Source organism: Adiantum capillus-veneris, chromosome 18 (assembly GCF_014529385.1).
Source record: "Adiantum capillus-veneris isolate H3 chromosome 18, ASM1452938v2, whole genome shotgun sequence".
In the NCBI taxonomy this organism is placed as follows: domain Eukaryota; kingdom Viridiplantae; phylum Streptophyta; class Polypodiopsida; order Polypodiales; family Pteridaceae; genus Adiantum; species Adiantum capillus-veneris.
Window position 1 is genome coordinate 124422146 of NC_140948.1, and position 27926 is coordinate 124450071.

General features: G+C 42.2%; 1 protein-coding gene across 1 annotated transcript; it reads right to left on the bottom strand.

Moving 5' to 3' along the window:
* Positions 1-2427: 2427 nt before the first annotated feature.
* On the bottom strand, positions 2428-4296 carry LOC147436356 (uncharacterized). The gene has a single exon (XM_086488147.1). The coding sequence runs from the start codon at positions 3493-3495 to the stop codon at positions 2860-2862; it is 636 nt and encodes a 211-aa protein (XP_086344273.1). The 5' UTR covers positions 3496-4296; the 3' UTR covers positions 2428-2859.
* Positions 4297-27926: the final 23630 nt, after the last annotated feature.

Here is a 27926-nt window from a genome sequence, read left to right on the forward strand (position 1 = left end):
CACATTTATCTATTGATTATCTGGTGAGAGCCAATTTGGTGTTCCTCCCCTTTCTTCTGGCTAAGGATTTAGCTTCCTTCTTGAATCCTAGCCCAATATGTGTTGTTAGTTTTATATGAGTTAGTATCTTGTTCATATGTTGGTTGATGTGCACCACTTGGCGGAATAATCTTTATATTTGGACCAAAGCTGGTGCCATCCACTGTTGATCCATCTGAATCTTCTCTATGGGGGGTCATTAAAATTAAAAAAATGCCTACACAAGATTGGCCACAATCCAAAAAGAAAGCTCTCATTGTCAAAAGTATGATGGTGATTCGATAGGAACTTTTTACTTTTTACTTTTTACTTTTTACTTTTTTACTGCCTTTGATTCGCGTGCACGCAAACGAGCCAAAGATAAGTTATCTTGCGGACTTGCAGACAAGGGGAAAAACGCCTCCATGCCGTATCGTGGCATGTCAACGGGGAATAGAAGCAAGTTTCCCCCTCGGGGGAGTAAAAAGTCTTTTCATGCCATGTTAGTCAGTCCATGTTCCCTTGTTAGTCACGCCACCCGAGGGTAACGTCGGGAAATCACCAAACGAATTCAGTGATGCACTTAAGGACCAAGGCTGAGAGAGAGGGACGAACCCTTGTAACTCACAGACCGTGTTGAATCTTGCCCATATACTCCGGGATTTTTGCCCGGTAGAAAAAGGCCCCCGTCCAACGGATGTCCAGTAGGACTGCCATACCCAAAGTGGGCGTCGGCTCAAAAGAGGCATCCCGATCTGGCCAACCATGGTCACCAAGGCCCGCTCGGAAAGCCCCAGGACCATGTTAGGCGAGACCGCACCGTACACAATGACTACAAGCCCTACGAGCTTCAAACACCTTCACGGGCCAGAGCATTGTAGTATCAGGGTACGACCCCGCCAAGGAATGCTACAACATTATCCGCATAGGCACTCCTTAGCTGCAGTCCACGACGACCATTATGGACCCCACGAGGGACAACCCAACCTAGCAATCGCTTTCCGCTAATCTCCCCTCCCAGGAGTAACACTTCGGTATCTTCATCGCTAGGATTGTTTAACAGCCGTCTATCATGTTCTAAACAGGGTCGTAATGAGCTTCTGAGATTGTCCAATTCCGAGCACTATACCAACATGTGAGTAAGTGACCTTGCACCTTCTTCCATTCCGCATAGCGGGCAAGTCCTAGACTATGTCCGCTCAATCTTATCCTTAAGCATTAAGCCATCCACTCTTGCTAGTAACAAGACTTTCTCTTCTAGCCCACCGGGGTTCTTTCCAATGCTCTGCCTAAAGAGGTATCCACGCGTATCCTCATACTTCCTCTCAATATAAGGATCAATGGAGACACATTGATGATCAAGGGAGGATTCGATAGGAAACTTCTCCGCAAAGATCAATTAAAAAAAGATATTGCTAGTAGGGTTGTGGTCATAAGTGCAAACCCCCCCCCCCCCCCTCAAAAGAAAAAAACCACATACACACACATGTGTGTATTCTTTTATATACCTATACATATGCATGTACATGTGCTTGTAAAGACACAAGTGTGCATAGATATGTGAAAGACATGTATTATCCATATGTGCGTGTGTATGTGCACAAGTGGCTTCTTACAAACCTTCAATCGCATGCACACTTGCATGTTACGTATCAGATATATTTGTCAATGGAACAAAAGCACCTGACTCATCTCGTGCCACAGACCTCTCGCCCCTTGTGACACCCTCATCCCACCATGACAACACCCCCACATCCCACCAGATACCTCAATCTCCTCTGTGTACACATGAAAAAAGATGGTCCCAAGAACAGCCATGAGCTCAAGTAAAGCTCACTTTAAGAGGTTCTTAGAAAGATGAGTCATGCGAAATTCTTGGCATTGTCTTTCAGCTCGAAACTCGTCAAGCACCTCAAAGAGCACCCACTCAAGCACTTGGAACTAGGATAAGCTAGGACCCAGTGCAACCTAGCCTTCAAATCTTGCAGTTTACCTTGCAAATCATGACTTAAAGGTGGAAAAACCTTCAAATTTGGGAGGTTTTAGTGTGTTTTTAAGTCTCGAATTGATTTTTCCACTCAGGCAATGGCATAATCCAAAATCAAGCAGATGCATCGTACCAATTAGAAGATAGACCAGACATCACCGACAAATCCCCGGCCACGGGCTTACCTTCCTGCATACTTCACATCATTGTACATCTGTGCACCACACAGAAGCCTGGCTTACGCCCAATTGCCAGGTCCTAGTGCACCACACAGAAGCCTGGCTTACGCCCAATTGCCAGGCCCTAATGCACCTTACCTTTCTCCACATCATTCGCCTTGGCTGCTCCTAGAATGGCAAGTTACAGTCTATACATAAGGAGGCCACCTTTATGAACAAACAGATAGTTAAGCCACCCACATACATTGCCATCATTATCAAAAAGTTCAGATCTTTTAGAAACTATACACAGTACATGATGGCGGTTCGAGAACGAAATATGGGTAACAAGCACAAAAGGCCGTCAGTGAGGTTAGACAGGGAGCTCGATCCTGAACAATGCTGAAACTCCATAGCTTGTGGCCTCCACAGACTAATTCCTCGTCATGAGAATCTAATCAAACATCCCTGGCAACATCCACCATGGTGGATCATGTGTTTAGCTTGCATGTAATATCAGTAAGAACAAACAGTTACAACAGCTTCCACCGAGGTATCATCCTAAAGTAAGCTAAATACTAAATGAATACTACGGACCTCCCTAGAAGAGGCTAATACAACCCAAACAACTCCACACCAACCTCACAAGCGGTTAGTTGAAAGATGGCACCTCGCACAATATTATCTAAAAGCCACCTATCCAAGGACAGCAGCTGAAGCACACAAGCTAGCATCAGATGCGAGCGCTCGCACTTGGTTGCTGAACTGAGACAACACTCGTGTAGCCCGGACGCCATTCCTTTGAGGGAGGAAAAACCATGAATCTTTTGCCAAGTCATAGACAAGGGGGCTAAATTTCTGTGAGGTGCCGCCTTTACCGTAGCAGACGAAAAAAAAGCAGCTCCCAATTGCTAGGACCTCGATCCCACTGCATTCTATCCTCTTGTCAATCACTGTTGATATGTATGGGGGAGTGCACGCAGCCTCAACCCACTCAGCAGCTTCCAAGCCAGCCTTTACAACCTCCCAAATTCGATATCCATAGCGTTCTGGCCACATCTCCAAGGCAAAGTACAGTCGCCCCCTGTGCTTGTGGACCAAAAAATCCCGGTAGCACTCATCCTCATCAGTCACATCACGGTACATTTGCACAGGTTGCATGCTCCACACACCACTTGCCACATGATAAGCTACAAGATTCGTAGGAAGATATACGACATTATCTCTTGCAAGGAAAAAGAAATTTCCATCCCACACGTTCCCCTGCCAGTCCTGAATTAGAGGAAATGATGCATCTTTCCAAACCCCTGACTTGGAGTCAAAAACCTCCATGTATAGATAATGCGGACTGGCATCAATAAATTTGCGGCGTCGAGAAAGCAGGATGTACTAACGCCCAGGATCATAATCATCTACAGCCATTTCAATAAAGCAAGGGCAGGAAGGACATGTGTCTTCGCCAGAAAAGACCCTACCTGAAAACAAGAGATCACCACAGAGAGGTGGAGGGAGTATCTTGTGGAAGCCTGAGACAGGGTTGAAGACGGCGACGACATATTTCCCACTGGACAAGATCAAGCAGCACATGAGGCCTCCACTGCCTGCCACGGGAAGATATATATGGAAGGTGGTCTTCCTCGTGGTTAAAGAAACTATCGCAGAAAGGTATTGACCCAGCGCTGCAACCATCAAGTAGAGAGGGCGGCATCACAGGAACTTGCCTCACGAGGGAGCCCGTGGTCGTTGCATGAGCCGCCAGTTGCCAGCGATCATGGCTGGATGTGTCATACGTCGGCATAACTAACCAGGGACTCTTCAGAAAGTTGGCGACATCGGCAGCCACGGAGCCGGGGCTCCTTAGCACGCTATTCCACTGGTTGCCCACATGCAACACCTGTGAAAGTATGTCCTTTTCGTCTGCCCTCCTCCTCCTCCTCCTCCTCTTGCTACGAGGAGACGCCCTGCTTGACGTAGAGAGCTTCATCAGACGAGACAAAAAAAGCTGTGTAGGACCTTCGCGGCCTTCACCAGTCACCACCTCGTCACTAATTGATGCCTCCCCAATTAGGGAGGACTGCGGAGGGATCAATGGCGCGTAGCCAGACGGTAGCAGTTCAGAGTCCCAGTGTTAGGATTTGAAGGGCAACCTATTTTTTCAAAAGATGGGTTGTAGAAAAATGCACCCTTCCCTATAGAAGGGTCTATTTTCAGTTTGCCTTTCCAATGAGAGAATTTCGCATAATTTACAAGGCAAGATACTATATTTTGTCAATGAGTATAACCAATATACATATAGATATTGTAAATGAGCATTAATATATATAAAATCTTTTTTAATTAGCCCTTCCATTGGCATGTATTCTATTTTTTCACCCTTCCCTATAGAAGGATAATTTTTGAACAAGCCCTTCCAATGACAGACTCAAAAAAACTTTGGCCTTCATACGACCGACAAAATGCCTTAAGAAGGGCAGATGGGCGTCAAATCCTATCACTGGTTCGGACCGTCCAATCAAGGCATTTGCACCTGAACCAAGTGTGAACTTGGTGTGAACTTATATGCACCACATTGAATGTGGTGTGACTGAGTGTGAACTAACTGTGAACTTATATGCGACGTACGTGATCTATAAACTTTACACGCACACACACACACACACACACACACACACACACACACACACACACACACAACCCCTTTCAACATGTACAGGACAACTTAGTGGCTCTAGAGCCAATCTCAAGGGAGAGAGGACCCATGAATTCAAACTCCGGATTCGAAAATGTGGAAATCTTTTGCATTCCCTAAACAATCCGACGGTCACGATCAACCGGAGATCATGAGCTATTGATCCCACCTCGCAAAAGGAGGAGTGTGTAGTGTCACGACTACACATGCCTGTGTGATTTAGTGGAAACCTAGGGCACTTGAGAGCCGTAAGATCAGGCGGTCCATCATCCACCCAGATTCCATACAATCGATTGCCATGTGTGTGTGTGTGTGTGTGTGTGTGTGTGTGTGTGTGAGAGAGAGAGAGAGAGAGAGAGAGAGAGAGAGAGAGAGAGAGAGAGACTCGATTTGAAGCACACGGAGCCAATTGTTCACTTATGGAGAGATATACCTAGTGCAAGGGAAGTCCCAACAAACGAGCGGCTACCTATGTGACTCTAGCAAGTAATATGCTGCTTTGGGGGATGAGCACAAAGCCTTTGTTCATGTAAGCGCCCGTGGTGGGAGGACCTACCACCTAGAAAGGACTTGTAGGGTCGTTGGCGAGAGGCTTTTGAACAGGAGGAGGTAGCTAGCCTCTATATATCGTAATCAAGCACTTAACAAAACAATAATCATATTAAAGGCATATACTTTTGCACTATACACTTCTCCACAAGGGTTGTCCATTGGCATTGGGGAATGACACCTAAAAGGAATCTCTCTCTCTCTCTCCCCCCCCCCCCCAAATTTTGGTGTTTCCCTCCTCTTAATAAAAACTAAAGATCATTATATGAAATTTTCATGAAAACATTGAACAATAGTTAGCTATGTAGGATTACACTTGGTTCCAGCTAAACTAATCACTATCACTTGATTAACATAAATTAGCATGTTTCACAAAATTAGTGAGAGGAAGAGGGGGGAGAGAGAGAGATGAATGGATGACACGAACAAAAAATTTCATAACTTAAGTATGCAAACTGTTTATGAATCATCTTCCAAAAGATCCCTATAAGAAGCATCATCCAATTCTAAGCCCATGGCTCCTAAATCAATAAAGATAGAAACGGAATTGTCGTTTGTGGATGCATTGGCTTCATCATCTTTAAATTCGTCATCCTCCATTTCATCATCTTCATCATCATGACAATCATCCTTGCTAAGACTTGCGGCCGCCGGGCTTGATTCATCGACCTCCCTCTCCTCTGTCTCCCCCTCATCCAAAGTAGGAGGTGGAAGAGGGTCGAAGATGGTCTCCACTTCATTAGTGGAAAAAATGGTTCTCCCTCGAGGTGTTACGGGAATTACGAACCAAATTTTTTATTGGTGGATTGCTGGGATATAGATGACCTATAGAAGAGAAGCTCAAAGTAAGTAACATTGGTATTATTAATGTTACAAGCAAATAAGAACAAAAAAGGTAGTCACTCACCTGCTTACAATTGTGTGGCAAAACTAAATTGTCATACCTCCCAGTGTGATGCACACTAGAGTCCACCATATAGAGGCCATTTTTCATGTTGTCTAGACACATTTGCAAACCACTTGCACTCGAAGATGAAGGTATGAAAGGTTCTAAAATTAACCTTTAGTATCCTTTCAATAGTTCCACATTACGTGGCTTCATCACCATCTGTGTCGAAATTACCCATGATGCCATAGTCCATGGTCGTTCTACGCTCGTCAATGTGGCGCATATAAAAGTGACGACTCTTTGACCACATAGAGTTAAAGGAAAGGCGCTACAAAATAGGAAAATATCTTTTATCAATTACAAAGATAAAATCGAGAAAAAACTATACAATATGGTTTAGGTATATGAGTACTCTACCTTTGGTACGTAGTCTCGTGCATATTCCCATTCTTTGTCGGTGATGTCTTCTCCACGCACTTTTGCTTCGGTCATTCTCTCATGAATCTACTCCGCACTATGACATCTGGGAAACATGCAAGGTGTCTAGGCACTGGGGGTGCCCTCATTCCTCCATGTACTTGTTTCCATGCTTCTCTCTCTTGCAAACGCCTTGCCTTCACCATTGTCCCACAAGTCCACATAACCTTTGCATTGAGAATACATAAGTTACCCACTTGGGATAGATTCATATCCATGTTAAATACTTTTCCCTTTCCACTTGGCAAGTGTGAAGTCATCCTTGCATCTTCCTCGTTTGACCACATGCGAGGCATTGAAGGATCAACTTGTGCCAAATACTCTAAGATGTAAATAAATGCCTCTTGCCCAATCCACCCTTCGGCCATACATGCCTCGGGTTGAGAACGTAGCCGCACAAAATCTTTGAGAGTCTTTAAAAACCTCTCTAAAAAGAACATCCATCGTGCGTGCACTACTCCACATATAGTGATCTCCTCCACCACGTGAATTAAGTAGTGGATTTGACTAAGAAGGGCCGATCGAGGAAATGCATCCTCAATGGCACACACAGTTTCTGTTGCAAGTATTTGAGCAGCAGAGATAGCATCTATTTCAATTTCCTTGGAGATCACAAATCGGCAAGAAAATACACAAGGATACACTAAGTGCTAGTTGAGGTTATTGTGTACATCAAAAAAGTGTAGTTGAGTGGAGTTTTGTGGTGTATCTTACTAGCTCTCCAAGTTTGAAAATAGCATCCCTGACTTTTTTGTCGTGACATATACACATACTCACCGGTAGAATGAACTACGATGTAAATTAGGGGAAGAGAAAGTGAGAGAAAGGCATACACACAAACAATAGATAGAATAGAGAGAGGAACATTACCTGAAGCATCTTGTGCTACTCATGGGACTTCAACCCATACAATTGAACGCTTCCATCCTTATTTGCTTTTGTGAAAGCTCCCTTTAGCAACCTCATGTATCTTATTGGTGTGCAAATAGATGCAATCGTACCCTTCATTGATGTCTAATTCTTATTCGGCTAACATCTATGGCGCTTTAGGAAGCACAATATTCCCATTGGGGGCACGACGCAGAGTAGCAGAGGCGAGAGACGTTTCAAGACCCTCAAATCCTCCCTCACACCCAATGAGTCCTTCTTGCCAATAATGTGGTCCCACAGGTTTTGGGCTACGTTCTTGAATATTTGCCAAGAGGTGTTGTGTTTTTAAGTCCTTCCAATATGGAAGCCTGAGAAATATGGAATACCTTGACATACCTTTTGGTGGAGGACACGGATCCGGATTGTTGTTGTAGTGCTCTTCCCAAATGGTTGCCCAATTTTCCATCGTGAGCAGCAGAGACCTCTTCCCATTTGTTGGAGCCTTGTGCTTGCTATGACCTTGGGGTAAGAAATGATGGTTGCTTGGATAGATTACCTTGCACGAGGTATTTGGCCTCTCTTTCACAAATGATGGCCCGCAAGTCGGACATGCATTGTGACCCGATGTGGACAACCCTTCATACATATCATATCTTTAGAGAGAAGCTTCAAACTAAAGAGAGAGAGAATAGAGAAAGACGGAGAAGGGAGATATTAGAAATCTCTCCAAGCCCAGGATAGTCGTGCATAGTCCTTTGCAAGTGTGCTGTCTACAATAGAAATTCCTCTCCTTAACTCCTTCAACTCCTCGGTGAGGGGCTCGAGGTAGACATCAATATTCGACACTTTGTACTTCCCTGGCACAAGCAAGGAAAGAAGTATATTGTACTTCTTGGTTGTCTTCCATGGTGGAATATTGTAGTTGACGATCACCATAGGCCAAGTGCTCCATGAAATAGACTTAGTGCCAAAGGGTTGACACCATCACTTGCTAATCGAAGCCTCAAGTGTCGAGGCTCCAACCCAAACTTTGTCCATTGAGTTTTGATGTGCCTCCAAGCAGGTGAATCGGCAAGGACACGCATCATTCCATCATTTGAGCGATGGTTGGCGTGCCATGTGAGAAGCTCCAAGGTAGATCTACTTTAAACATGTGTTGAATGCGTGGGATTAATGGAAAATGTCTCAATACCTTGTGGGGTAGGTGCACCCCGCTCACTCCGGTCTTATATCGTCCTTCCCCACACACGGAACATGAGGTAGCATGTGCGTACTCGTTGCGGTGTAGCATGCAATTATTGACGCACACGTGGATATGCTCATACTCCATGCTAAGTGCAGTGACATTCGATCTAGCTCATCGACGATCTGAGGGCATGTAGTGATCTTTTGGCAACATTTTGCCCATCAAACTACATCAAACGGGCGAATTAATACAATTGCAAGGAGACACCATGAAGCGAGAGAGATGTATAAAAAGCCATATTTCAAACTTACCCAATGAGTGCATTGACACTTGCATTGCTCCAACCGAATTTCGCTTATAAGTTGAGAACTTCCAACAATGCTCAGAGCACCGGGTACTGTGCACCGTCGTAAAGAGGTGTTCGAGCACTCCCCATCAATCTGTCCTTTGTTGTCGCTGCCCGTCGAGTGCATGGCTGGCAATCCTCCTCGCACACGTAGCATTCATTAGCCAGTAAATCAACACACATGTTGTCATAAAATCTAATATCTAACCAGCCCAAATTATTTTCTCATATTAAACTGATCATTTAATGTGACATAATAAACGGGAACAAGGGTTAGAATATAGACATGTGCTTCTACACCTATCTCAACATGGGACCAAAAGGAGAGATGGTTGCATCTCAATAGGGGTCCAAAAGGAGATGGTCTATCAAAGAGCAATGTGAAATAAGTACTTCTAGACTTATCTCAGCATGGGACCAAGAGGAGAGATGGTTACATCTGAATACGGGTCCAAAAGGAGGTAGTCTATCAAAGAGCATCGTGCAACTAATGAAGCTTGAAAGACCTTAGGGTTAGCTTCATTAAAGACCTCCAATAGTTAGTGTTAAAAGTCCTTTGACCTTAGGCAAGCTAGGGTTGAGCTTGAGGTGGGAACCCAACCTAAGCTTGAGGTGCTTGTCGTGCTTGATGACTAAGGTGCGTGCTTGATGACTAAGGTGCTTGAGGTGCTTGTCATGTTTGATGACTAAGGTACTTGAGGTGCTTGTCATATTTAATGAGGGGGGGGGGGGGGGGGGGGGGGGGGGGGGGGGGGGGTAAGGTGCTTGAGTCAAAAAGAGACCCTACAAACTTAATGAAGAAGGTGCTTGAGAAGCTTCCTATGCACAAAAGTACCAAAGTTGAGGGAATCTGTGACTTAAACCTTCCACTCACCCAAAGGGCACCCCTTTTCTCAAAGGGTACATTGGACACATGTCAGACACTGCCTAAGCTTAACCACATGGTGTGCTTGAATACTATTGGTTGGGCTAAAGAGGGGTCCAATGAGCTTCTAGTTCCATCCAACAAATATCTAGATATTTTCAAGCTCTCTCTCTCTAAGGGATAAGGAGGACACTTGTTCAAACACTACCCGTGTACTTGAATGCAAGCTGCATGTGATTGGCTAGGAGGGAGAGGGGTCCAATGAGCTTGAAAAATGTGTAAAATCTACAACTCACCCCAAGCAAGCAAGGGGGGTGCTGGGGGGATATACACCACACACACACACACACACACACACACACACACACACTCATTTTGTGGATTCATTCTCACTTGGTGAAAGTTGAGGAACTCCACCTCCTTCTCCAAGCTTGTGAGAAGTGAGAGCCTACACCAACACTCTTCTATGGAATGCAAATCCAACCAAGAGCCATGCTTCAATGATTAAGCTTGCCATCTTCTCCATCTTCATTACTATGCTATTATGTATGCTAGCAAGAAGAGTGATGATAATTGAGGAACTATTTCTTTCATTTATGAAATATTTCCTCTTTCTCTTCCCTATCCTCATTCCCCGCTAGCTCTCTCCACCTTCGAAGGTGTTTGAGGCCTTGGGACTGAGGCTTGGGATAGTTAATGCTTTCTACAAAGTTTATGTTATGTTTGTGATGCATAAAGCTTTCCATCTTCATTGCATCACCTAGGTCACAATGAACACAAAGATTGTATCGTACCAAGTCTCTTTTGATGGGAGAAACTATAATACATGCCTATTGGAGGGGGGATCGGCTCCGTATGAATCCGGTTCTCAACTATTGTCATGTTCTCTAAAGTTCTCTAAACTCTCTCTCTTGCAAAAGTATTGTTCATGCCAAGTTAACTATGTACCAGCTTTATGCTGCTACCATCAATTAAGTTCACCCGTTATGCTCACAAAGTGATCTCACAAAAGTGCTTTATCTAATTTCCTAATTCCGCTACTCTCAAAGTTCATAGGCCATTTCCATTACATTGGTATTAGAGCATTAGGTTTCTCTTTTCTTGCGTAAGAAGAGAGGTCCTTAAGTAGCCTATTAATGGTTGATTTTGTTAATTATATCAGGGTAAGTGGGACTGGGATCTATTATCGATTTTGTTGAGCCCACTATGTGGGATATGGTGCAGACCTCGGGAGCTTTGGTCTTAATAATGGAGTCTTTTTAGAATTGCCTACGGCTTTACCATTATTGAGCCATAAGAAGTCCGAAAGGAGCTATCCCTGGCAACTTCGCTATGTTAGACTCACTCCACTACTCTCTATAATTAACCAATTTGAGCCGTGGCTGTAGATACTTAAGTGCCTATTTTCAAAGGCTAAGAGGAGTAGCAACTAAGGTTTTGAATTTCCAAAGCATACACTAAGTAAACACATAAGTTTGATTAACATGGCTGACAATAACCAAGAGATTAGAATAAACATTGATAATTTTGATTTTGCACATGAAGGTGCTAATGATGATGCCCCCATGTTTGTTAATTATCTTGTCACTAGGTTGCAACAAGCTATGGGCAACCCCGCTTTGCAAGCTGAAGTTACTCAACAACTTCGTGCTTATGGGATTTCCTTTCCTCTCCAAGAGGAGAGAGCTTAGGAGGCCTCTTGATGAGATCCCCAAAACAAGACTCTCTCCCATACGAGAGGAGGAATCCAAAGATCAAGAAAGTAATGAATTCCTAAATTCCTCCAAAGATGTGTCTCTACAAGGAAGGCGGACTAAAATATCGCCAACTCCTCCCAAGAGAAAATGGTTAACCCATAGTCCTTGTCCTCGTCACTCCAAAAGGGAAGAGAGGAAACCAAGGAAGAAAAGAGGTCACCCTCTTCTCGTTCTTCTTCACCTTCCTCCTCTACCGATGAAAGCTATGGCTATTCTCCTAGAGAATACAAGAGGGAAGGACATCACAAATCTTACCTTGCATGGGGAAGGTCACAAAAGATCAAGAAGTGCAAAGAGGGAGGAAAGAGTATCTACTTTCTCACCTATGATGGCACCTTTGGTGCTACCGACAGAGTATTGGCCTTCATCTAACAATTTGATGCGGCCTTTGGAGACAAGGGCTTCATAGAGTCCTCCAAGCTACACCATGTAGCTATGCACTTCCAAAAATTGGCTCGTCAATGGTGGGCTAGTCTTCGTGGAAATGGCAAAGCCCCAAAGACATGGAAAACTTTACGAGTTTCCATCATGAAGCAATTCCTTGCAAGTGATGCAAAGGACAATGTGCTTACCAAATGGTGAAGTTTTAAGCTTTTCTCTCATGAGTCTATCCACAAATATGTGAACAAGTTTTGGGCTTTATATCTCAAAGCTATTGTCTTTCAAAAGATAGACTTCGCCTAGCAAAAGCAACAATTCTGTGCAGGATTACCCAAAGAAATGGCTGAGTATGTCAACTCTCAACGGCTTGGTTCTATTTGTGAAGTAATCCACCATACCATGGTTTCTTCACGCATCAATTTCCAACAAGGGGCTAGAAGGAATGTCAAGTCCATGGAAGTAACGACAAAAGTGATGCCAAGAGGAAAACCAATGTGCAAAATTCTTACCAAGGCTATTCCAACAACAACAATAATCAGTCCAAGGAGAAGGGAATTTACAAAGGTGAATATAAACTCTCTCCTAAAGAGCTAGAAGCTTTTTGTAAGGACCACAAATTTTTTAAGTGTGGGGAGCAAGGCCATGGTTATCGTCCTTGCCCCAAGAGTATTGCCCACAATGAGACTCCTAGAGCCTCTATGTTTGAAGCTCCAAAAGAGGATGCATGATTTCTCCTTTCCTATTCTTAGATAAAGATGCAAGAGCATGATGCCTTTATTTTGTTTGACCCTGGTTCAACTCACAACTTCATATCCATGGAGTTTGACCACCAAGCTAAGCATACAACTCCACGACACGGGAGCTCCATTGAAAGCCAATGGAGCTATCAAGGGACAAGACATCTCAGTTACTTCCTTAATTGGAAAATTAAGGCTTCATGTCCAAAGCTATGTGGACAAAAATTATTTCTTCATCTACCCTCTCTCAAACATGAGAATGTTATCATTGGGGCACCATGGTTTAACCGCATGGCTTCCAAAATGAAGTTCCCTGAAAGGAGAATCTACTTCACCTACAGGGAAGAGAGCATGTACATAGATGCTAATGAGTCGGGGAACACCATATCCTTGCAATAAAGGGAATCAAGAGGAATTAGAGTTGTCTAATTTCCTAAATGGATCCCTAGATGTTTTCATTGATGACATCCCTAATGAGCTACCTCTAAAATGAGGGATGACGACCATGCAATTGAGCTCCTACCAGGAAGCTCACTGCGTAACAAGCCTACTTATCAAGTTTCACAAGCTCAACAAGAGGAGATCATGAGGCAAGTGCATGAATTGGTGGAAAAAGGGATAGTGAGGTCTAGCTCCTCTCCATTCATGGACTGCAAAATTGCAAGAAGCGTTTGAAGAAGCTTAAGGACAAGCTTATCTCTCAATGTGTGCTCACACTACTAGATCTCTCAAAGCCATATGAGGTCCAATGTGATGCTTGTGGTGATTGACTTGGAGATATTTTGCTTTAAGAAGGGCATGCCATCACATATGAAAGTCAAAGACTCAACTTCGATAAGTGTGTATTAGTCAAATACAAAAAAGAGCTACTAGCTATTCTATATGCCCTAAACACGTGGAAACACTATCTCTTGGGGACTCCATTCATCCTATGAATGGATCACAAAGCCTCAAGTACTTCATGACGCAAAACAAGCTCTCTGACAAACAAATGAGGTGGGAAAATTTTCTTTTTCAATTTAAATTTCATATTGCTCACGTTGCTAACAAGCACAATCAAGTGGTCGATGCACTTTCACAACAACCAAGGGTAAACGTGGTGTCTATAGCAACTCACAATGATCTATCTTTTATGATAGATCAGTATGCTACTGATTGAAAATTTAAGTACGTAATTACAGCCTTTGCAATAGGGAAGAAAAAAGAATCATTCACCTTGAAGGATGGTAATCTTCCAAACGGCAATAGCTATGTGTTAATCACCCAAACAATAAGAAAGTCATGTATGAATCCCATACTTCTCCTTATGCGGAGCAAAGAGGGATTCCATAGTCTAATCTTCGAGGAGTAGAAATGTATTTCTTTTGGTCTACGGTGAAAAGTAAACATACAAGCGGATGTTTCAAAATGCGTGGTGTACCAAAAGTTGAAATTTGATCGAGGGAAGCAACTTGCATTGTTTCAGTCGACAGGCTTAACAAGAGAGCACACTCTATGCCTGTCGAAAAGACTATTAAGGCACATCAAATGGCAACCCTCTTCAGATCTCACATTTTCAAGCATCATGGCTTTCCAACATCCATAGTGTCGGACAAAGATCCTAGAATGACCAATAATTTTTATACGGATCTCTTTGAGAAACTAGGAAGTAGATTAAATTTCTCTTTCGGCCTATCGTCCACAAACGGATGACCAAAGTTGAATGACTAATCTAACGATTCTTGAATCTACTAAAAGCCTATGTCATGGAAGTAGATCAACGTTCTCAATGAGAGAAAAACTACCTCTTATGGAGTATGCATACAACGACATTGTACATACTTCTATGGGGAAAGCACCTTTCGAGGTTAAAGAGGGAAGATCCAAAAGCCCCTTACTACTTAAAGTACATGGGAAGATCTTCACTGCTGACAAATATAGCCGAGAATCACAATAATCTTTTCCAAAGATTAAAGAGGTTATATCCATCTCAAAGCAAAGGCAAAACGGGCTACTACTAATAAGCATAGAAGAGCGTTAGCCTTTAAGTAAAATGATTGGGTCTTGCCAAGGCTTGTGTAAGGCATACTACGGGCAAGAATCCTATGGGCCACCACGAGTATTATGCTAAACCGACAAAAAGATACTATGTTCCTTTTTAAATTCTTAAGCCAATCAATGAGATGGCTTATCGATTAAAGTTGCCTCAACTATTGGCTCATGCACCATGTTTTCCATGAGAGCCTACATAAGCCTTACAAAGGAGCACCATCAAAAGAAGCAATAGTTGCAGACCCTCCAAAAATTGAAGATCAAGAAGAAGTACTTCAACCTGAGTCCATCCTATGACATGAAGACAAGGTAGTAAGAAAAGGTAAGATCATCTGACATATCTTATTAAGTTTAAGAATTATTCTTTTAAAGATGCTAGATGGATGCAAAGAACCTAGCTTAAGGATAATATGAACATTGTCAATGCTTACAATGCTGCACTAGAGTAAGCATATGAAAATGCATTTTAAATGAACAATGTTTTTGTCTTATAAGACTAGTTCTCTTTTTATTGTGCACAAATTTAAGAAGTATGCATGCTTAGGATCATGTTTGTGATGACGACGTCTCCCAAACACCAAGTAGAAATTGTCACTCTACTTTGGAAGTATGATATGACTAAAGAGCAGACATGCTTGCAGCAGCTACGTCTCCCAAGCACCAAATGGATTAGTCATCCATCTTGGAATGATGTCGTAGAGTAAAAAGGGATCCTCTACCCGCTAAGAAAAATTGACTAATAACTATAGCTTTATCTCTTGTACCTCATAGTCGAGGACGACTATGATTTCAAGAGAGAGGTAATGTCATAAAATCTAATATCTAACCAACCCAAATTATTTTCTCATATTAAACTGATCATTTAATGTGGCATCATAAACGAGAACGAGGGTTAGAATATAGACATGTGCTTCTACACCCATCTAACCACGGGACCGAAAGGAGAGATGGTTGCATCTCAATAGGGGTCCAGAAGGAGATGGTCTATCAAAGAACAATGTGAAATAAGTGCTTCTAGACTTATCTCAGCATGGGACCAAGAGGAGAGATGGTTACATCTCAATACGGATCCAAAAGGAGGTAGTTTATCAAAGAGCAATGTGCATCTAATGGAGCTTAAAAGACCTTAGGGTTAGCTTCATTAAAGACCTCCAATAGTTAGTGTTAAAAGTCCTTTGACCTTAGGCAAGCTAGGGTTGAGCTTGAGGTGGGAACCCAACCTAAGCTTGAGGTGCTTTTCGTGCTTGATGACTAAGGTGCATGCTTGATGACTAAGGTGCTTGTAGTTCTTGATGACTAAGGTGTGTGCTTGATGACTAAGGTGCTTGAGGTGCTTGTCATGCTTGATGACTAAGGTACTTGAGGTGCTTGTCATATTTAATGAGGAAGGTGCTTGAGAAGCTTCCCATGCATGGGGGGTAAGGTGCTTGAGTCAAAAAGAGACCCTACAAACTTAATGAGGAAGGTGCTTGAGAAGCTTCCCATGCATTGGGGGGGGGGGGGAAGGTGCTTGAGTCAAAAAGAGACCCTACAAACTTATTGAGGAAGGTGCTTGAGAAGCTTCCTATGCATGAAAGTCCTAAAGTTAAGGGAATCTTTGACTTAACCTTCCACTCACCCAAAGGGCACCCCTTTTCTTAAAGGTCACATTGGACACATGCTTAACAATATGGTGTGCTTAAATGCTATTGGTTCTTCTAGTTCCATCCAACAAATATCTAGATATTTTCAAGATCTCTCTCTCCTCTAAGGGGTAAGGAGGACACTTGTTCAAAGACTAACTGTGTACTTGAATGCATGTTGCATGTGATTGGCTAGGGGGGAGAGGGATTCAATGAGCTTGAAACATGTGTAAAAGCTACAACTCGCCCCAAGCAAGCAAGGGGGGTGCTAGGGGGATATACACCACACACATACTCATTTTGTGGATTCATTCTCACTTGGTGAAAGTTGAGGAACTCCACCTCCTTCTCCAAGCTTGTGAGAGGTGAGAGCCTACACCAACACTCTTGGCTATGGAATGCAAATCCAACCAAGGGCCATGCTTCAATGCTTAAGCTTGCCATCTTTTCCATCTTCATTACTATGCTATTATGTGGCTAGCAAGAAGAGTATTGATAAGTGAGGAACTATTTCTTTCTCCTATGGAATGTTTCTTCTTCCTCTTCCCTATCCTCATTCCCCGCTAGCTCTCTCCACCTTTGAAGGTGTTTGAGGCCTTGGGACTGAGGCTTGGGATAGTTAATGCTTTCTACAAAGTTTATGTTATGTTTGTGATGAATGAAGCTTTCTATCTTCATTGCATCACCTAGGTCACAACAAGGAACACAAAGATTGTATTGTACCAAGTCTCTCTTGATGGGAGAAACTATAATACAAATGCCTATTGGGGAGGGGGGACCGGCTCCGTATGAATCCGGTCCTCAAATATTGTCATGTTCTCTAAACTCTCTCTCTTGCAAAAGTATTGTTCATGCCAAGTTGACTAAGTACCATGTTTATGTTGCTTCCATCAATTAAGTTCACCCACTATGCTGACAAAGTAATCTCACAAAAGTACTTTATCTAATTTCCTAATTTCGCTACTCTCAAAGTTCATAGGCCATTTCCATTACACATGTCGAACATGTGCTCATCCTCTGCCTCAAAGTGTCATTGAGACGCCAGAGGAGGAACTGTCAAAGTAGAGCTAGTGGAAGGTGCACCCAATTCGTCCAATAGCTCTTGTCTCTGTTGTTTCACCTTGTGCTTCGGCGCACCACCACCGAACACAGGCCAATGGAGCACCTCCTCAAGCGAAGGGTGAATGGTGCTTTCAATCTCTCCGAGCGCTTTTTTGAGGATGCCAAAGCCCTTCTTTCTCCACGTGCTCCATCGCAATGCGCCTCAAGCGAGGGATTGCCCTTTTGCACTTGGCGCATGGACAAGGGAGTTTGTCCTTGAGCCACCAATCACGTTCAGGGCCGTTCGGGGGGCCACGATCATCCCAGTCAATGTCCTACACACCCACAAATAAGAGAGGATGTTCAATTCAAAAAAAAGTATTTAGTAATATGTGTCCTAAAAAATAAACAATTAATTAAGGAAAATAGTTTCCATTACATATTTCAATAAAAAAAGAGAAATGACTAAAAATTCAAAGAGAATAAAGTGCAACGAGTGCTACATTTTTTTTAAAAATAAAGTGTAATTCGTACTTCCATTCTATCCTTTAGTTTTTTAATCGCAAATATTTAGGATAAGATTAAAATGCACTTTAAAACATCTAAAAGTCCTACAAAAATAAGTACACATAAAAAAAATTAAAAGTCCTTATTAAAAAAATCAAAATGCTAAAAATAACATTATTGATATCTAAGGGTAGAGGGGGGTGGTTTGTACCCCCTCTTCTACCTCGAATACGTTTGTATCCGTTTGAAATGACGTTACACGATAATATTCACGAAAATAACCGCGGTAATGACTAGCGCCTAAAACAGGAAGAAGGACAGAGTATGCCATGTTTTTGCGGCATACTTTGTCCTCTTCTTCTCCACATTGCACCTACTCCAAGCTCCCTCCTCCCTAATCCACCTCTCACACTCTCTACCTCTCTCTCCCTTGTCCATCTCAATGCACCTTCTCCATCTCTCTCTCTCTCTCTCTCACACACACAGATACACACACACACACACACACACACACACACACACACACACACACACACACACACACACACACATTTCGGTTTGTTTGCGAAGGAGTTTAGGTTTGTTTTTGAAGGAGTCTTTAAAGGGGGTTTATTGCGATTGTCATAAGGCGCTCAACCTAATGGTCAATGATTTCTACAACTTAAGGTAATCACAAAACATCTCCCCCCTCTTTCCCTATTGTATTCTACACACACACACACACACATACATGCACACACACCCTTACACGCATAAAGATAGAAAAAAATAGGAGAAAGATAAGTGTACATACCTCATTCATTTGATCAATTGATGCAATAAGGATTATCGTTAACGATTTTTTGACGTAGGTTGCTTAGTGAAGTAGATGCAATCTTCTTGCGTGTCGTTGTAAACTTGTTTGCTTTGTTTGAAAATGGATGTAAGAGCTAGGTTTGTTAGGAAATGGATTGTGAGAGAAATAGATAAATAAAGAGGCTAAAGTAAATAATAATAGGTTAGAGAGAGAGAGAGAGAGAGAGAGAGAGAGAGAGAGAGAGAAAGGGAGAGTTAGATAGAGAGGGGAGAAATATAATATATATATATTATATATATATATATATATATATAATATATATATATAGAGAGAGAGAGAGAGAAGAGAGAGAGAGAGAGAGAGAAAGAGAGGTATGGGGATGTGAGCTTAAGGAGATAAAGAGCAATGGTTATAGGTGAAGCAACCATTTTCTGGTGTGAGCAATGTGGGTATGCTTCCGCTTCTGTATAATGCTTTTAAAAAGACCTTATTTTTGGTAAAAACGATGGAATTCAAAAATTATTTTCTACTCTCTTCTCCTTACCTTCTCTATCTTTCTCTATCTCTTGGTCTATCTCCCTCTTGCTTTCTCCCTCCCTTTCTCCCCATGGACGCGGCATTAGGTTCGACTGCTTTCAACGGTACCATACCTCAGAATGGAGGCAAGCATGCAATGTGCACAGTAATTCCTTGAACAAGGAGCTGCTGTGAAGAGATGCTACGCAAGTAGCACAATAAAGAAGCTCTTCTTCAAAGCACTCTACAGAAGCAGGAGCACTCTTGCACTGCGCACAAAACGATGGCTACATTTATATCCATACCTCTTTATCTCTACTCAAAACAATGGCTACATTTACGTAATTGTATATACTTAAATTTCCTTAATTGTAGAGAGTACGTGATTCTATATATTTAAATTATAGGGGGGGGGGTACGTATATATTTGTTTATGCATGTATGTAGATACTAAGTACGAGAGCATAACACCCAAAGGCTAGGCGCGTCCTCTTGGGTGTAGTCCTTTTTTAATCATGGCGTTGTTGTCATTGATCCAATTATGCATGGATTACCGCAACGTACCTTTGGTTTTACCACGATTGGAATGTGATGATATCTAAAGATGTGCCACTTGACCTTTGGAACTACTAGCCCCTACTTAGGTCTACTAGTATGTATATGTATCTACGTGCTTATGTGCATATATACTTGTGTACATTTGTATAGATGAGTGAGTAGGGGGGGAAAACTAAATCTCATATTGCTCTCTGTAATGTAGATGCCAGATGAGTGACCACCTGGTGGGGAGCAACCATCTGGCTCTTCTTTTAGTTGGTTCACATCCCAGGTGGACTCCCACCTGGGGTGGACATTGCCTCTAGTGGACCCGAGTCTTGAGAAGGTGAGACCAAGCAAAGAAATAAAGATTATTTGTGGTTATTTAACCCTAAACCATGAGTGTTATAGGTTTATTTTTGTTAATTGTAGACATAGTGTCATAAACATCCCAGGTGGACTCCCACCTGGGGTGGACATTGCCTCTAGTGGACCCGAGTCTTGAGAAGGTGAGACCAAGCAAAGAAATAAAGATTATTTGTGGTTATTTAACCCTAAACCATGAGTGTTATAGGTTTATTTTTGTTAATTGTAGACATAGTGTCATAAAATCTAATATATAACCAACCCAAATGATTTTCTCATATTAAACTGATCGTTTAATCTGGGAGAATAGACGGGAACAAGGGTTAGAATATAGACATGTGCTTACGGGTCTATCTCAACATGGGGCCAATAGTAAAGGGGTCCAAATGAGAGATGATCTATCAAACAACAAGGATAGCTAATGAAGTTTAAAGACCTTAGGGTTAGCTTCATTAAAGACCTCAAAAGGTTAGTGTTAAAAGTCCTTTGACCTTAGGTAAGCTAGCGTTGTATTTGATGTGGGAACCCGTACCAACTTGAGGTGCTTGTTGTGCTTGCTGACTAAGGTGCTCGAGATGCTTAATGACTAAGGTGCTAAGGTGCTCCATGACTAAGGTGCTTGAGGAGGTAAGGTGTTCAAAAGTCAATGCATGATCTCTACTCAAGGGGGGGTGAGCCCTCAGTATAGGGGCTAGAGAGAGAACACACACACCCTCACACAAGGTAAGCTTGGTACAAATAAAGCATCTAGGACATTTGTCAACCTCCTCTCCATGTTGCCCTCATAGTGTGCCTAAAGCCTATTGGTTAACCTTCCAAGGGGTCCAATGATAATTTAGTTGATTTAATTAATTGGTTTTGCATTTATCAAGTCCTCTCTCTCAAAGGGGAAGGGGACACTTGTCCCAGGGCTAGCTTTGTTACTCGATAGGCACTAAGCATGTGATTGGCCAAGCTTGAGGAGGTCCAATCAAATGCCATAGAGTGCTAGAAGAGGGGGTCGACCAAAGCAAGAAGGAGGCTAGCTTGGGGGGTATACTCTCCCACACACACACACACACACACACACACACACACACACACACACACACACACACACACATTGTGTGAAGTGCAAAGTAAAAGAGCTCCATCTCCTTCTCCAAGCTAGTAGGGAAGTTGAGAGCCTATACGAACACTCTTGGCTATGGAATGCAAATCCAACCAAGGGACAAGCTTCAATGCGTAAGCTTGACATCTTCTCCATCTTCATTACTATGCTGTTATGTATGCTAGCAAGAAGAGTGATGATAAGTGAGGAACTATTTCCTTCTCCTATGAATGTTTCTTCTTCCTCTTCTTTACCCTCATTCCCCACTAGCTCTCTCCACCTTTGAAGTGTTTGAGGCCTTGGGACTAAGACTGGGGATAGTTAATGCTTTTTACAAAGTCTATGCTATGCTCATGATGCATGAAGCTTTCCATCTTCATTGCATCACCTAGGTCACAAGGAACACAAACATTGTATTATACCAAGTCTCTCTTGATGGGAGAACCTATAATACAAATGCCTATTGGAGGGTGAACCGCAGCTCCACATAATTCGGGTCCTCAATTGTTGTCAAGTTCTCTAAACTCTCTCTCTTGCAAAAGTATTGTTCATGACAAGTTAATTAAGTACTATGGTTATGATGCTACCATCGATTAAGTTCACCCTCTATGTTCTCAAAGTAGTCTCACAAAAATGTTCTGTCGAATTCTCTAATTTTGCTATTTTCAAAGTTTATAGGCCATTTTCATTACATTAGTATCAGAGCTATTGGTTTCTCTTTTCTTGCTTAAGAAGAGAGGTCCTTAAGTTGTCCATGAAAGGTTGGGCCTGTTAATTTCAATAGGGTAAGTGGGACATGGATCTATTATCTTGGTTGAGAAGCAATTAGTTCGAGGTACACCATTGGGAACTATAGTCTTAATAATGGAGCCTCTTGGGGCTTGCCTTTGGCTTTACCATTATTGAGCTACGAGCAAGCTCAGTAGGAACCATAATCAACCGAGCAATGTTAGACCCTCTCCTCTAGTCTTTGCAATCAATTGTGTCTAAACCACGGGTGTGGCTACTTGAGAACTGATTTTCAAAGGTAAAGAAGAGTAGCGACTAAGGTTTTTGAGGGTACCAAAGCACAAAGTAATCTATACATAAGTATAATTAACATGGATGACAATAACGAAGAGAGTAAAATAAACATTGATAACTTTGATTTTGCACATGAAGGTGATAATGATGATGCCCCCATGTTTGTCAATTATCTTGTTACTAGGTTGTAGCAAGCTATGGGCAACCCTGCTTTGCAAGCCAAAGTTACTCAATAACTTCACGCTGATAGCCGTTTTTCGGCTTTCCATAATTGCCATAGTAAGTTACTCCACCCTACCAAATTCACCCAAATGCTATGGCTATCCCTACCATTTCACTATACATAGGCGTGTGTGAGTTAGGGGGCTTTTCCCATATCTTCTTAAAAACCCTCAGCTAGCTAGTCATTGGGCTAGTTGAGCCAAAAAAAAATAAAAAAAATAAAAAAATAAAAGTATATTATGGCCTCTTTGTGTGTAAATATTTCATTGTATATATGGCCTAAATATAGGGATTTTTTATAATTATTTTGGTATTTTGTTTAAATATTTCTACTTAGGTGTGTGTTTTATTAAACCTATGTACACCTTCTTTCATCCTCTTACACCATAAGCATATTTTTGGCCAATATGTACATACTCTAACCTTATATTTTTTCTTTATACAAATCACTCCCACATTTTCACCCTCACCCTCGTGAAAACAAAAAATTGATTTCTACTCATTGGTCACGTTTATTATATTATTTACTTGCATACCTTTTCCTCTTTCACCCAAAATAATTCAAAGAGGGACCATATCATATGATTCCAATATCTTTCCATATCCATAACTCCTCCATATTTTTATTATTATTTTTACTCATTATTCTAAAACCATGTGCTCATTGAGCTAAAGTCCATGAATAGTCCATACACTAGTCCCACCATGTATATATTTCTTTATTCACCAATAATCCTCCTCCATGCATGTGTCAAGGGCAACTTGGATGCTTTGTATTATGATATGACAAAGGAGGGGCTCACTCTTGGATGCATTGTACAAATTCAACAAAGGAGGGGGCCACTGAAGACTTTTTGTGAAGAAAAAACAGGTCTTTTGGTGGGATTTTTAATATCCATCTCCACTCCGAATTTGGAGCGGTGGTCAAAAGAGACAATGTAGCCCACGCTTTGAATAATCACCTCAAATTTTTTCATGATTTTTGGAGCTACCAGCGGTGAGATATGATTTTTTGAGTGGACCCCAGTTTGCCCACTTTTCTCACAAGTAGCCCATAGTCTTCTCTCACCTCTTTCCACACTTCTACACACACACACACACACACACACACACACACACACACACACACACACACACACACACACACACACACACACTTCTCTCAATCCCTCACTCAAACCTGCACCTTCAATGGTTTCTCTCACCTTCTTCACCATTAACCTCCCCACTTACTCCCATAGCTCTCATATGAGCTCTCCATGTACATACACCATCTCTATGCCTCTCTCTATTATCTCCAAAGTACAATTCCATCTTACTCCTTATATATATACATAAATTCAGCATGTGTACCATGCTTAACCTCTACAAATCAAAAGATCTCATCAACGAAATTACCATTTTCATCACGATGATCAACCTTGGCGGCGGTGGCGTAAAGAAGAGAAGACGAAGAAGAAGATCGATAGTCATATTGAGAACCTACACGAGTAAGTCCAAAAATTCTTCAAGCTTCACCATCACAAGGATTTGCTCACTTCATTCAACCATCTTACTCCAACCATCCACCCCATTCTACCCATTGTAAATATATCATTAACTTTCTAGTGATTACTAACACTAACCACTAACATACTAACACAAAATAGCATTGACCTAACCATAAAAGACACCTCACCTCAAGACATGTACAAAGTAACTCTCTCACTCTCTCTCTCTCTCTCTCTCCTTACTTACTTTCACCTTATCTACCATCAATAATGCTCTCTTTTGAGCCCATACCCATGACTCAAGCAGACAAAGAAGGCCCGCAATGTTTTGATGTTCAAAAAATCATAATCCTGATTTGTTAGCTTGTAAATTAGGATTTCCAATAATCTTTATGAGGGGTCTCCAACTTATAAATAGACCCCTCTCCTTCTTGTAAAACAACCTCCAATATCTCACATAGCACCCCAACACTCTATGCGTGAGGAGAGACTTAGGTGTAGCAACCACTTGTGAGCTTCACTCTTGGTGTGAGAGAAGCCTTCAAGCTACACATTGCAAGTGAGAGAGCGTGAGTTTCACAAATCTCAAAACCACTATTGTATATGCTCCTTCATCATCAATAAATTGAGGTTTGGTGCATCAAAGGCGTGATCGACGTTCAAATCTTCGTCCTTCCATTTGTGCAATACGGTTTGGTGAATTCAAGGTGACTTGTGTATTTGAGTTTTTATCGGTTGATCTTGATTTTAGAAAGTGTTTTAGTGTGTTTTTCATTGCCAGTTTTGTGTCCATTGTAAGTGGGTATTGTGGTGAGAGGTCTCCCACACCCTAAGACAGTGTGTGTGTGTTTTGGCAATGTTTAGCAATCACTAAGCATTGAGTGAGTTTTGTACAAGTTCTACGATAGCATCATAACGAACCATCTCCATTTGCAAGTCACAAATAAGGTATTACGCAAGATCCATTCCTCTCTCTCTTCCCTTTGCTCTAGCTCTCTCTGGTCCATTTTGTGCGTGTCTTGGTGTGAGGTTGCTTGTGTGTGTTGTGTGGTGCATCTTCTCGGTTGTGCCAAAATCTCTCTTGCGTCCTAGTTCGCATACCATAACTAGGTGGTATCTTGTTTGGGTTTAGCTGTGGGTTTGTTGTTGTGTTGTGCTTGTGGTTGCCCCAGCCCCAATTGAGCAGCACGGGAACCTTGAGGGGTGTTTAGAGGTCGCCTCTCTTGTTGCCCGCCCCGGACCGCCTCAGCGCTTATGGGATTTTCCTTCCTCTCCAAGAGGAGAGAGAGCTTAGGAGGCCTCTTGATGAGACCCCCAAATGAAGACTCTCTCCCATCCAAGAGGAGGAATCCAAAGAACAAGAAAGTAATGAATCCCTAAGTTCCTTTGAAGACGCGGGTCCACAAAGAGAGCGGTCGCCAATTCGTCCCAAGAGGAAACAGTCAACCCATAGTCCTTCTCCTTGTCACTCCAAAATGAAAGAGAGGAAACAAAGAAATAAAAGGGCAAGAAAGAGGTCACCCTCTTCTCCTTCTTCTTCACATTTCTCCTCTTCTGAAGAAAGCTATGGCTATTCTCCTAGAGAATACAAGAGGGAAGGACATCACAAATATTACTCTGCATGGCGAAGGTCACAAAAGCTCAAGAAGTTCAAAGAGGGAGGAAAGAGTATCTCTTTTCTCACCTATGATGACACCTTTGGTGCTATCGACAAAGTATTGGCCTTCATCTAGCAATTGGATGTAGCCTTTGGAGAAGAGGGGCTTCACGGAGTCCTCCAAGCTACGCCATGTAGCTATACAATTCCAAAAATTGTCTCATCAATGGTGGGCTAGCCTTTGTGGCAATGATGAAGCCCCAAAGACATGGAAAACTCTAGGAGTTTCCATCATGAAGCAATTCCTTGCAAGCGATGCAAAGCACAAAGTGCTTACCAAATGGAGGAGTTTGAAGCTTCTCTCCCATGAGTCTATCCACAAATACATGGACAAGTTTTGGGATTTACATCTCAAGGCTACCGTCTTTCAAAAGATAGGCCTCGTCGAGCAAAAGAAACAATTCTGTGTGGGATTACTTGAAGAGATGAGTGAGTACGTCAACTCCCAATGGCCTGGTTCTGTCACCAAAGTAATCCACCACACTATGGTTGCTTCGCACATCAATTTCCAAAAAGGGACTAGACGGAATGTCAAGCCATGGAAAGCAAAGACAAAAATGATGCAAAGTGGAAAACCAATGCCTAAAATTCTTCCCAAGGCAATTTCAACAACAACAACAATCGGTCCAAGGAGAAGGAAGTCTACATAGGTAAAAACAAACTTTGCCTTGAAGAGATCGAAGCTTTTCTCAAGGACCATAAATGTTTTAAGTGTGGGGAGCAAGGACATGGCTATCATTCTTGCCCCGAGAGGAATGCCCGCAATGAGACTCCTAGAGACTCCACTATCGAAGCTCCAAAAGAGGATGCTCATTGCAAAGGATCACCTCTCTCCTATGCGTGGGGAAAGGTAAGGGAGCATGATGCCTTCATCTTGTTTGACCTTGGCTCTACTCACAACTTCATATCAATGGAGTTGGCCACCAACTTGGGCATTCAATCTTTTGAGATGGGAGATACTGTAACGGCCGACACAACTTTCAAGGGACATAAAGCCTCCGTTACTCCCTTAATTGGGAAATTGAGGCTTCGTATCCAAAGATTTGTTGACAAAGAAGACTTTTTCATCTCTCCTCTCCAACATGAGGATGCTATCCTAGGGGCACCATTGTTCAACCGCATGGCTGCCACATGAGGTTCCCTGAAAGGAGAATCTACTTTACCTATAGGGAAAAGAACATGTATATAGATACTATACCACTTGTAAATACTCCTGCTTTTGATAATCAATGAAGAGCTGAGTTTCTGCGTACATGATTTTTTTGAAACAATCCATAAAACGTCCTAATGTTTCATTAAAAGTAAATGATAGGAATCAAGAAGAGTTAGACTTGTCTATCTTTCTAAAATGATTCCAAGATGTGTTCATTGATGATATCCCTATGGACTTACCTCCAAAACGAGGGGATGATGACCATCAAATTGAGCTCCTACCAGGAAGCTCACCGCCTAACAAGCCCCCTTACTGAGTTTACCAAGCTCAACAAGAGGAGATCATGTGTCAAGTACAAGAATTGGTAGACAAAGGGATGGTGAGTCCTAGCTCCTCTCCCTTTTGTTCTCCAGTTCTTTTAGTGCAAAAGAAAGGTGGTACATACCGCATCTATGTGGACTATCGAGCAAAAAACCATATCACTATCAAAAACAAGTTTCTCGTGCCTTGGGTAGAAGACGTGTTTGATAAGCTACAGGGCTCTACCTACTTCAGTAGGATTGACCTTAAAAGTGGCTATCATCAATAAGGATAGTGGATGAAGATATCCTAAAGACCGCATTTCGTACAACCCTTGGTCTTTATGAATATCTAGTCATGCCTTTTGGCTTGACTTATGCACTAGCCATGTTCAATCATTTAATGGAGAAAATATTTAGACCCTACTACAAATTTACTGGAGTGTTTGATGAGATCATCATCTAATCCAAGTCCTTGGAGGAACATAAACAACATCTCCAGGTGATTTTTGAGCTTTGATGGAGAAAAAACTTTTTATCCATCAAAAGAAAAGCGAATTTTTCCTTCAAGAGATTCAATACTTAGGTCATATTATCTCTCAAGACAGTACCCATATGAATCCATTGAAGTTGGAGGTAATAAAAGCATGGCCTAATCCAAGGGATC